Source organism: Bombina bombina, chromosome 6 (assembly GCF_027579735.1).
Source record: "Bombina bombina isolate aBomBom1 chromosome 6, aBomBom1.pri, whole genome shotgun sequence".
NCBI classification, from domain to species: Eukaryota; Metazoa; Chordata; class Amphibia; order Anura; family Bombinatoridae; genus Bombina; species Bombina bombina.
Genome location: NC_069504.1, coordinates 1,097,659,022 through 1,097,670,234, shown reverse-complemented (window position 1 = coordinate 1,097,670,234; position 11,213 = coordinate 1,097,659,022). Strand labels below are relative to the sequence as shown.

Genomic DNA, 11,213 nt, shown 5'->3' with positions numbered 1-11,213 from the left:
CAAAACATTTTTTCAGCTATATTTTAGCGTTTAAAAAATACATTTTCCAATTACGGAAAGGCGCTAGTTTTTTTGTTCATTATGCCACCAACATTCATCAGAGAAAATTCCAGAACATCTGTGATTCCTACATTGGGATTGGTTACGCGCATAAGTAACAGGCTTTTGGTAGCCAACATTTAGGCGATGAAACATTGGTACATTGTTGAGGATAGTTGTGTGTCGGCTTGCTGGTTCCTATAGTCTCCTAAAAAGCTGAGTTAAAGGGTCATGATAACCAAAATGCTTCTTTCATGATTCAGATAGAGCAGCGATTTTAAACAACTTTCTCATTTACTTCTATTATCAAATTTTGTTTGTTCTTTTGGTATCTTTTGCTGAAATGGAGGGACCTAAGCTTGTGAGTCTACCCATGTCTAGAGCACTATATGGCAGCAGTTGTGCAAGAATGTAATCTGTTTGCGAGAACATTAGGTGGCAGAACTATTTCCTGCTATGTAGTGCTCCTGATGCCCACCTAGGTATCTCTTCAACAAAGAATATAATGAGAATGAAGAAAATAATAGAAGTAAATTGGAATCTTTTAAAAAATTGTATTCTCTGTCTCAATAACAAAATAAATGTTTTGTGTTTCATATCCCTTTTTAAATGTGCACAATTAAAGGCACAGTCCTGTAACACTTCTGTTCTTCAGACGAGGATACGATCAGCAATTGGATTATACACATATATACCTGTTCCTGATTGGCTCACGAACTAATATCCTCAGCTAAATTAGCACAGGAGCACAGCATGTATGTGCAGCCACCAATTAGCAGCTAGCCTATGTATGTATGTTTTTCACCAAAGAATACCAAGAGAACAAAGCAAAATAGATAATAGAAGTAAATTAGAAAGTTGTTTAAATGTGTATGCTCTATCTGAATCATGAAAGAAAAATGTTGGGTTTCATGTCCCTTTAAGGGCATTGTCTGATAAAAAATAAATTTCTGATGTAATGGCCTCTTTTCACTATGCTTATTTAAAGGGATCTACAAAGCAGCCAGGCTCATAGGCTTACATGCTGGGGGGGTTCAAGGGGATAGCTAAAGGAGGAGAGGAGGTAAGATAGGAAAATGTTAGTGTATATTATATGCATCCCTGAACAGTAGAGTCTTTAAAGGGACAGTCAACACCAGAATGTTGTTGTATAAAAAGATAGATAATCTTTACCCATTCACCAGTTTTGCATAACCAACACAGTTATAATAATACACTTATTACCTTTGTGATTACCTTGTATCTAAGCCTCTGCAGACTGCCCCCTTATTTCAGTTGTTTTGACAGACTTGCAGTTTAGCCAATCAGTGCTGACTCCTTGGTAACTCCACGTGCGTGAGCACAATGTTATCTATATGACACACATGAACTAACGCCCTCTAGTGATGAAAAACTGTCAAAATGCAATCATATAAGAGGTGGCCTTCAAGGTCTAAGAAATTAGCATATGAGCCTACCTAGGTTTAGCTTTCAACTAAGAATACCAAGAGAACAAGGCAAAATTGGTGATTAAAGTAAATTGGAAAGTTGCCCTATTTGAATCATGAAAGTTTATTTTGGACTTGACTGTCCCTTTAAACAACATATTTCAGATTAACACTTGGTACATGGGTGTCCATTTTACATTTTGTTTTTGACCAAGCAGCTAATTGTGTGGTCATCTTGATGTACTAAATCTAATGTCTCTGTATCTTGTATTTTCAGGATGTTAAAGCGCAAGCTACAATCCCCCTCTTGGGCTATTTGGTAGACGAATCTCCTCGGAGTGCAGATCTTCCGCACAGCTTCAAACTTTCCCAATCCAAATCCGTTCACAGCTTCTCAGCCGACAGTGAGGAGCTTAAACAGAAATGGCTGAAGGTTATAAACTTTGCGGTGAAAGGGGAGATACTAGAATGTACAGATCAGAGTTCACTTACTGTAGACGGAGAAACCGAACCATCGGACTAGAGTAACCTCAGTCATTATTTAATATTGGAGCAATGTGACTATGGACAGTTAAACGTTTCCGGAACTTATAACTGATAAGTCAAACTTGGCCAAATGTTTTTGAACCAACAACAAAATTGCTTTGGGAGGAGTTTGTGAGATTAACGTTTTATTATAAAGAAAGTTTGTCTTTCAATGGTGGTTTTGCTCTATCAAGGTTCCATAATCTCCAAAGAAGCAGCAAATATTCAATACAAAGATCCTGGCCAGAGGAAGCCGAGTTACATGAATACCTGAGTGGAATCTTCACTAAAGAAAGAGAATAAAGTTGCACTACATGGTGATGCTCACAATGACCACAAGTCATTCGCCAAACCTCTACCACTTTTAGATCTCTCTCTATATATATATGTACCTACCTATATATATGTACCTACCTATATATATGTTCCTACCTATATATATGTACCTACCTATATATATGTACCTACCTATATATATGTACCTACCTATATATATGTTCCTACCTATATATATGTACCTACCTATATATATGTACCTACCTATATATATGTACCTACCTATATATATGTACCTACCTATATATATGTACCTACCTATATATATGTTCCTACCTATATATATGTACCTACCTATATATATGTACCTACCTATATATATGTACCTACCTATATATATGTACCTACCTATATATATGTTCCTACCTATATATATGTACCTACCTATATATATGTACCTACCTATATATATGTACCTACCTATATATATGTTCCTACCTATATATATGTACCTACCTATATATATATGTTCCTACCTATATATATGTACCTACCTATATATATGTTCCTACCTATATATATGTACCTACCTATATATATGTTCCTACCTATATATATGTACCTACCTATATATATGTACCTACCTATATATATGTTCCTACCTATATATATGTTCCTACCTATATATATGTACCTACCTATATATATGTTCCTACCTATATATATGTTCCTACCTATATATATGTACCTACCTATATATATATATGTACCTACCTATATATATGTACCTACCTATATATATGTTCCTACCTATATATATGTACCTACCTATATATATGTACCTACCTATATATATGTACCTACCTATATATATGTTCCTACCTATATATATGTACCTACCTATATATATGTTCCTACCTATATATATGTACCTACCTATATATATGTACCTACCTATATATATGTACCCTCTGTAACTGGTTCTGCTATTGTGCGTATTACAATACAGGCAAGTAGGTTGTTTTGGGCTCAAATGTTCTCTTCAAACCATAAATTATGTTAAAATCACAAAACAAACAACCGAGTTATAATAAAATCATAATTTATGAAGAGTACCATGTTCTTTGAAGTCGTTGGCAATTTTGAAGTTGTCAGATATGTAAGGCACAAGATTTTGATGGAAAGCACACAGTAATCTGCAGCTATACCTACACCCAGCCCCACTGAGTACCTTACAAAAGGGAAGGTTTGTTTGCAGATTCTTTAAACGACCTCTAAACACAGTAGAATAGAATAAACAATAAATGCATAATAAAGAGACAATGCAAAATCACTTAGCATGAATTTCAAATGAGTAGTAGATATTTTTCAAAGTTAGTTACATTTTCATTCTCAAGGCATCATGTGACAGCCATCAACCAATCACAAAATGCATATATGTATATTCTGTTAACTTTTGCACATGCTCAGTAGAATCTGGTGTCTCAGAATGTGTGCATATAAACAGTGCATATTTAGATACTGGAAGTGAATTGGAAAGAATGAAGAAAGTTTCATTTTTACTTTTCTGTCCCTTTTAAGCAATGAAACCATCTCTAGATACAATCATAACACATATCTTCTAGTTACAGCATTTTTTTTTAACAAATTCCCTTCTTTTACTGTGTTCAGCTTCTTCAAAAGGGTTAAAGTCGTAGTCAAAGTTTCTGCTGCAGATGAGAATACAGACAGTGATTGGAGTATACACCTGTATACCTTCTTTTGATTGGCTAACCAGAAGTATTCTCAGCTGGAGTGCAACAGGAGCACAGCTTTGACTATGCATTTAAAGGGAAATGAAACTAATATAAAATATTTATGTGCTGTATACTTTCATCATTTTATGTTGTCCCTTTTCCTGTAATTTTAACTCTGAAAATTGTTTGTTTTCTTAATTGCACTGAGTCTCTATAACATAATGAGTGCTACCATATTGAAACCTAGGATGTCCCCTTATCCATCACTTCTGCTGAGGAATAAACAGGAACAAATATATTGTTAGACTTATTTAAACATTCTCTTTTATTGTCTATATTATAACTGTTCCTAATTGTCCTCAACAAAAATTATAGATAAGGGGAAGCCCAAGTTTTATCATTACTTTTTCGAAACTAAACCTTTACACTTATATCTTCAATATTTAAACAACTGATGTAATTAAAAAAAACTTATTTATACTATTCTCAGGCTAATATATTACACTGATACTACTAGAAGTAACACATTTTTAAAGGGACACAAAACCACCCCAAAAATCTTTCATTATTCAGATAGAGCATACAGTTTTAACCCCTTAACGACTGTGGCATACCCCCCCCTGTACGTCGCTGGTCGCTAAGGGATTGAGTTGCTATAATAGCGCTCTTCCTCCCTCCGGAAAGCTTGTTAAAATAGCGTGGTCTCCCAGCTGGCAGCGAGACAGCACTATTGAAAGCTGCACCCCCATAGAAAGACCAGCAATGTACAGTGTATGTCACTTGTCATTAAGGGGTTAAACAACTTTTTAATTTACTTCTATTATCTAATTTGCCTAATTATCTTTATACCCTTTGTTGAAGGAGCAGCAATGCACTACTGGGAGCTAGCTGAAAGCCAATGACAAGAGGCATATATGTGCAGCCACCAATCAGCAGCTTCTGAGCCTACCTAGGTATACTTTTCAGCAAAGGATATAAACAGAATGAAACAAATTAGATAATAAACTGTATGCTCTTCCTGAAATATTATTAACACACAATCCCCATTTACCTGTACTTATTTTGATCACTTAAATAAGACTTGGATTTGTTAGATTTGTGTAGGGTGAAGCTTTAAGCTGGCGGTACAGCACAATATTTGTGCATCTTGTACATTTTAAATTAATCTTTTTTAAAAGGATAAATAATGAATTTAGAAGACTATTTTATTCAGGGTTGGCTCTAAGGGGGGGCATTGGGGGCAATGCCCACCCAAATGTAATGCTGTGCCCCCTTAAAAAAATATTGATATGATCATACGCTTTAAAAATAATAAATAAAATAATACATTGTTATGTAATGCTGCATGCTGGGGGCGGAGTTAGCTGCCGAACTGTGAGGTTGCATCACGCATCTGCAAGGAGCTCCGTGTCTTAACCTCTTATTTGGAATTGGAAGTTAGAGACTTTTTGTACTTGTCTTTAACCCTATTAATTTTACTTAACTATCGCGAGTTACTCATTTTCTTAAACAATAGACCGTGATAAGAATATGATTGTATGATATAAATATAAGTCTATAAATTGCTACCGGCTTCTATTGACGCCTCAAAAGTGCACTGTGATCTTATCATATTCTTAAAAGTTCACAGTACATAGGTTGTATCAAGTAGCCTGATATCCGTTAGTTATTGTGAAACAGGTAAAGCTAAATCTAATCTACAAAATTACCAGTACCTGAAAACCTAGTATCCTCACTGCTATTACAAACAAAGGGGTTAATTGCATTGGGGGGCTTGGGGTGCATGGCTGTTTAGGGAACATGATTGAGATTTTAAAATGAGTTTAAGGGTTTTGGATCATGGTGAGTAAGGGGTGAATTGTTTTTAAGGAGCTATTGCACTGGGGGTTTCAAGTTTAATGGCTCTGTTTTAGTGCACTGCATAGGATTTAGACTTCATTCTTGTACCTAGTGATTTAGCACATATTCTCCAAATGTTAATAGTGGGGGATAAGCCAGCCAGAAGCTACACTTTCCTGCAGAATATGTAGGTCTGCTCTTATTTTGAATTTTATACATGCTTTGTAAATGCGTGCCCCCTCGTTTTGCCCCCCCCCCCCCATTTCAATTGTTCTGGAGCCAACCCTGATTTTATTTGTATTTATTTTTTAGCGGGAATAAGCTATCCTGAAGCTGAATAAACGTATTTTTTCCTTTTATGCTTATGGAGACATGTCACTGTCTACCATTAAAGCCCCCGTCTCCCATTAAACATGTATGTTACTGTATTTCCTCTTTTCTTTAAACACATTTTACTGATGCAGAAGTATCTTAATGTTTTTAATTTGTAATCTCTTATATGCACAACACGTCCCTTTAAGACATGTAAAACCTTGAGGCTAAAACTAAGATGCATGTTTGATCATTTAAATCGCTGTACAGTGTCACACTAGACCTGCAGTGCCAGAGTAAAGGGGCAATCTCAGGTACTTTGTGGTTTATGTTTAGAAATCTGAGGTGAGGTTCCCTGTGGTATAAGTTCCCTGATAATAACAAATAATTCTTAGGCCCCACTAGTACAAAAAGATATCAAATTTTTTTAGGTATGTAAACAAAAAAGTCAGTACTTGTACAGAATTTGTCAAATCCTGATATATATGTGTGTATGTTTATGTATATACAGCTGGCACTCTGGATTTATAACTACCAGATGTGTCTGGTGTATTTGTATGTATGTATTTAAAAAAATAATATATATATACATATTATATTTTATATATAATATATATTATATATAGTATATTATATATCATATATATTATATATAATATATATACAGGTAGCCCTCAGTTTACGACGGGGTTAGGTTCCAGAAGGAATGGTTGTAAATCGAAACCGTTGTAAATTGAAACCCAGTTTATAATGTAAGTCAATGGGAAGTGAGGGAGATAGGTTCCAGGCCCCTCTCAAAATTGTCATAAGTAACACCTAATACATTATTTTGAAAGCTTTGAAATTAAGACTTTAAATGCTAAACAGCATTATAAACCTAATAAAATAATCGCAGAAACACAGAATATATAATTAAACTAAGTTAAATGAACAAAAACATTTGCTAAACAGCATTATAAACCTAATAAAATAATCACACAACACAGACTTCACTTGCATTTTTCTGCAAACAGTTCTTTCTATGCATTCCAATCTGGACTGATTTATAGACAGGAAGATCTTATTCCTTTGAAATCTGCTCGAAAGCTCAGCTCTGGTTAAACTGATTAATTTCAGCTTGCTTGGCTTTGCTGCAACACAAGCGGACAGCTCCACCTACTGGCTATTTTAATAAATGCACTGCTTCTCAATGCTTTTCAATAGCAGTCACATGACTGGAAAAAAAGGTTGTTATTCTGAAACGGTGTAAATTGAACCGTTGTAAAACGAGGGCCACCTGTATATATATATTATTTGGTATATTATATGTATGTATATATATATTATTTGGTATATTATATGTATGTGTATATATATATATATATATATATATATATATATATATATATTAGTTTGTATATATGTTAGTTCATAGACAAGTTACCAGCAGCAGTGTGTTTATGTGCATATTTAGATATGTACTATATTAGGTGAATATTTTGTAGATTTCTTACATCATTGATTTCATTTATAAATTTCTGTTGTTATTTTTGCTGTTTTTCAGAACTTGCCCTGATCATTTTCTTGTTCAGTTGTAGCCGTCTAGCACACGTTGCATTTTGCACACATTTAATAACTATTTAGGTATTAATCCCTTTGTTGTCATAGTAATAGACAAACAAATGACATTCTCTTATCCATTAGAGAATGTCATTTTAAGACTTTTGACCCTAAGCTACTTCCTAAAGGGATATAATAAGTGCCTCTAATATAAGTAAAAAAAAATGATTATAAGATAGATAATTATCGAGCATAAAAAAAATTCTTACATCAGTGAAATCTTCCCATTTGAAAACCCTGAATGTATTGGTGTCTTTCACTGCTCTCCAAATGTGCACTCTTGTTCTTTTTTTGAAAAATGTAAGACACACTCATACAGGCCCATTTATCAAGCTCCGTACGGAGCTTGAAGGGCCGTGTTTCTGGCGAGTCTTCAGACTCGCCAGAAACACAACTTATGAAGCAGCGGTCTAAAGACCGCTGCTTCATAACCCTGTCCGCCTGCTCTGAGCAGGCGGACAGGAATCGCCGGAAATCAACCCGATCGAATACGATCGGGTTGATTGACAGCTCCCTGCTGGCGGCCGATTGGCCGCGAGTCAGCAGGGGGCGGCGTTGCACCAGCAGCTCTTGTGAGCTGCTGTTGCAATGTTAAATGTGGAGAGCGTATTGCCGCATTTAGCGAGGTCTTGCGGACCTGATCCGTAGTGACGGATCAGGTCCGCAAGCCCTTTGATAAATGGGCCCCATAGTATATCATATACTGGTGAATGGCAAAACATTACCTATGGTAGGAGATTGCTTTAAAAAAAAAAAAAAGAGAGAGATGTGTGGCATTTAACACAGGAGTTTATTTGAAGTACAGTAATATCATCAGATGCCAAATATTTCCTATTTAAAACCAACTTACCTTCCCGACCACATTACTGTTAGTAATAAAAGCATTAACTTACTCACAGAACCTAAATGATTCACAATTACATATTAAAGATAAATAGGAAATCCAGATTTACTCCTATTATTATTGTTATCTTTATTTGAAAGGCAAGAATGTAAGATAAGGAGCCGGCCCATTTTTGGTTCAGCACCTGGGTACAGCTTGCTAATTGGTGGACAAATGTAGCCACCAATAAGCAAGTGCTATCCAGGGTTCTGAACCAAAAATGGGCCAGCTCCTTAGCTTAGATTCCTGCTTTTACAAATAAAGATAGCAAGAGAACGAAGAAAAATTGATAATAGGAGTAAAATAGAAAGTTGCTTAAAATTGAATCATGAAAGCAAAAATTTGGGTTTAGAATCCCTTTAATACAAATAGAAAGCTAATCCCTTTAACAAAAGCAAATAAATCCCTGAATTCCGTGGTTAGCCAAAATGTATCTAAGCCATTTTAAATATATCTAAGCTATTGGCAGTCACAACCTCCTTAGGCAAGGATAAGTGTATGTCTTACCCTTAAATAAATTTGTTTTATCTTCAAATGCACAATGTCCTGATCAAGAAGAGCAATACTGTATGTTAAAATATTGGTATTTGTAACAAAAATGAAAAATGTTTTAATTGCTGTGAAATTAATGTAAAATAGAACAAAATGTGTGGTGAGTTATTGTTTCAAGGGATTTTAACAGATTTTGTAAAATATTTACTAGGGCACAGGTTGTAAATTATCTATATAAAAAACTGTTAAAGTTAGTTGTATTTTAGGATTTGTTGTGTAAATAGTGTGTTGGAAAAAACAGCTGAAAAAGTGATTTGTCAACTTGTTTTTAAGTTCATGAAGGTTTGACTGAAGATAATGTACATATTTGGTGTAACATATGTATATTTGGTATTGATGACTGGAAGATGTTTGGATGCATTATATAAATTAAGCACTTTAATTGCTGTTAAATAGCTGCAAATTTGTATTCTATAAAATAAAATCATCATGAAATCACTTCAGCCTTACAATAGTAATAAATATGTTGCATTATGCTGAATAAAATTTCCAAAGCTGATCAGTCATTATGTGTCATTATTTAATAAGAAAGTAAATCTATGGTACCTTATCATACTAATATTTAGATAGACTTCTGGCATCTATTCCTGTATAGCAGCTGTGAAGGGTTGGAAGACATTGTACTCTGTTCTCTTGTGTAACACACTCAATGGGAATCCTTTAGCATAATTTCACTCATCACTCAATTTTCAGGGTGATGCCAAATTACAGATAAATCCTGTTTTCTCTCTGGCACCATGTAAATTTCGCCCAACCCCAGTATTTTCCAAATCCAACACAGATAATCAACATCTGTCCAGACTCTACTTGTTTATTATCAAACCTTCACCTCCTTTAAGGGTTAAGAGTTATGTATGGGGAGGCGGAGCTGGCAGGGGCTAAGATGGCCGCTTAACTCCGTGAAAGTGGCCAAAACTTTTTAAAAAAATAAGTTGTGCCATCGTAAATTCAGCACTAACACCTGCTGCTAGCACACCTAACAACCTACCAGCATTAAGAGGAACCCTCAGAGGAGAAGCAAAAGGGAAATGCAACTGCGTCAGGGGACCTTCCGTTCATTTTTTACTTGCTCTTTACTGGTGCAACAATAGAATATTTATTTCATTCAATTTTATAATATAACTTTCAAGCCAGGGCAGCAGTTAGCTTATAACTCATACTGCTAGGCTCTTTATTTAACCTTTAACAAATATATTTTTAAGCATAATATTTGTTTATATGAACCAAAATATTTCTTATTTACAAGGCTTTAAAGGGCCAGTAAACATAGAAAATAATGTTATATAATTCTGCACATAGTGCAGAATTATATAACATTATATTAGTGCTAGCTTTATAGAACCTAATATTGCCGGTGAACTTTTATTACAAAAAAAAAGTGTTTTCCAGACCCGCTCTCTGTGTTCTACTGAGCGGGTCTGTTTTATTCACTGAGCGCATCTGGCCAGCTGTCTAGTCACAGCACGGCCCAATCGCGCCATTAAGCTCGCTCCCGCTGTCAGACAGACATGTTGTGATCAGAGATCTTCTAAAGTTATAATTATAATTGTGGGAACGTATTGCAGTAAAATACAAACCTGCATGACGGCATTCGCCCTGATATCACCTGTCTAAACAGTATTATCTGTAACAACGATTGTAGCGTTTTAAATTTAAGCCTATAAGTTCACTGTTAGAGTTCACTAAAGATACAATAAAACACGCTAGAAAGTGAGGCTACATTTTCCCTATCTAAGAGTCTGTAGTCATAGTTACTACTAGATCAGCACTCAATAAAGTTTTAATATAACTGGATATACCTACGTCACCAGTATTGTAGTGTTTTTAAATTTTGCAGGGCAGCAAATTTCATAGCTGTCTGTTCTTAGAATTTATGTTAATAAAAGTTTTTTTTTTTAATACTTATATCAGAAAAAAAACACTTTTTCGAATTGTGCTTAAAGGCATTCCTTTAACCTACCAAGGTGGGTTATTTCTTTGCTAATTATTTATAATGTCTATGCACAACTATCTGTATTGACCCAT

At 34.8% G+C, this 11,213-nt stretch overlaps 1 protein-coding gene across 5 annotated transcripts in view; it reads left to right on the top strand.

Annotated features, from left to right (window-relative positions):
- FGD4 (FYVE, RhoGEF and PH domain containing 4) overlaps positions 1-2,310 on the top strand; it is a 374,120-nt gene extending 371,810 nt beyond the window's left edge. For all 5 annotated transcript variants that reach the window (XM_053719017.1, XM_053719020.1, XM_053719021.1 and 2 more), the window contains exon 17: positions 1,744-2,310. In XM_053719017.1, coding sequence (XP_053574992.1) covers positions 1,744-1,989 — 246 coding nt within the window. In that variant the 3' untranslated portion in view covers positions 1,990-2,310. The remainder of the gene's footprint in view (positions 1-1,743) is intronic.
- Positions 2,311-11,213: the final 8,903 nt, after the last annotated feature.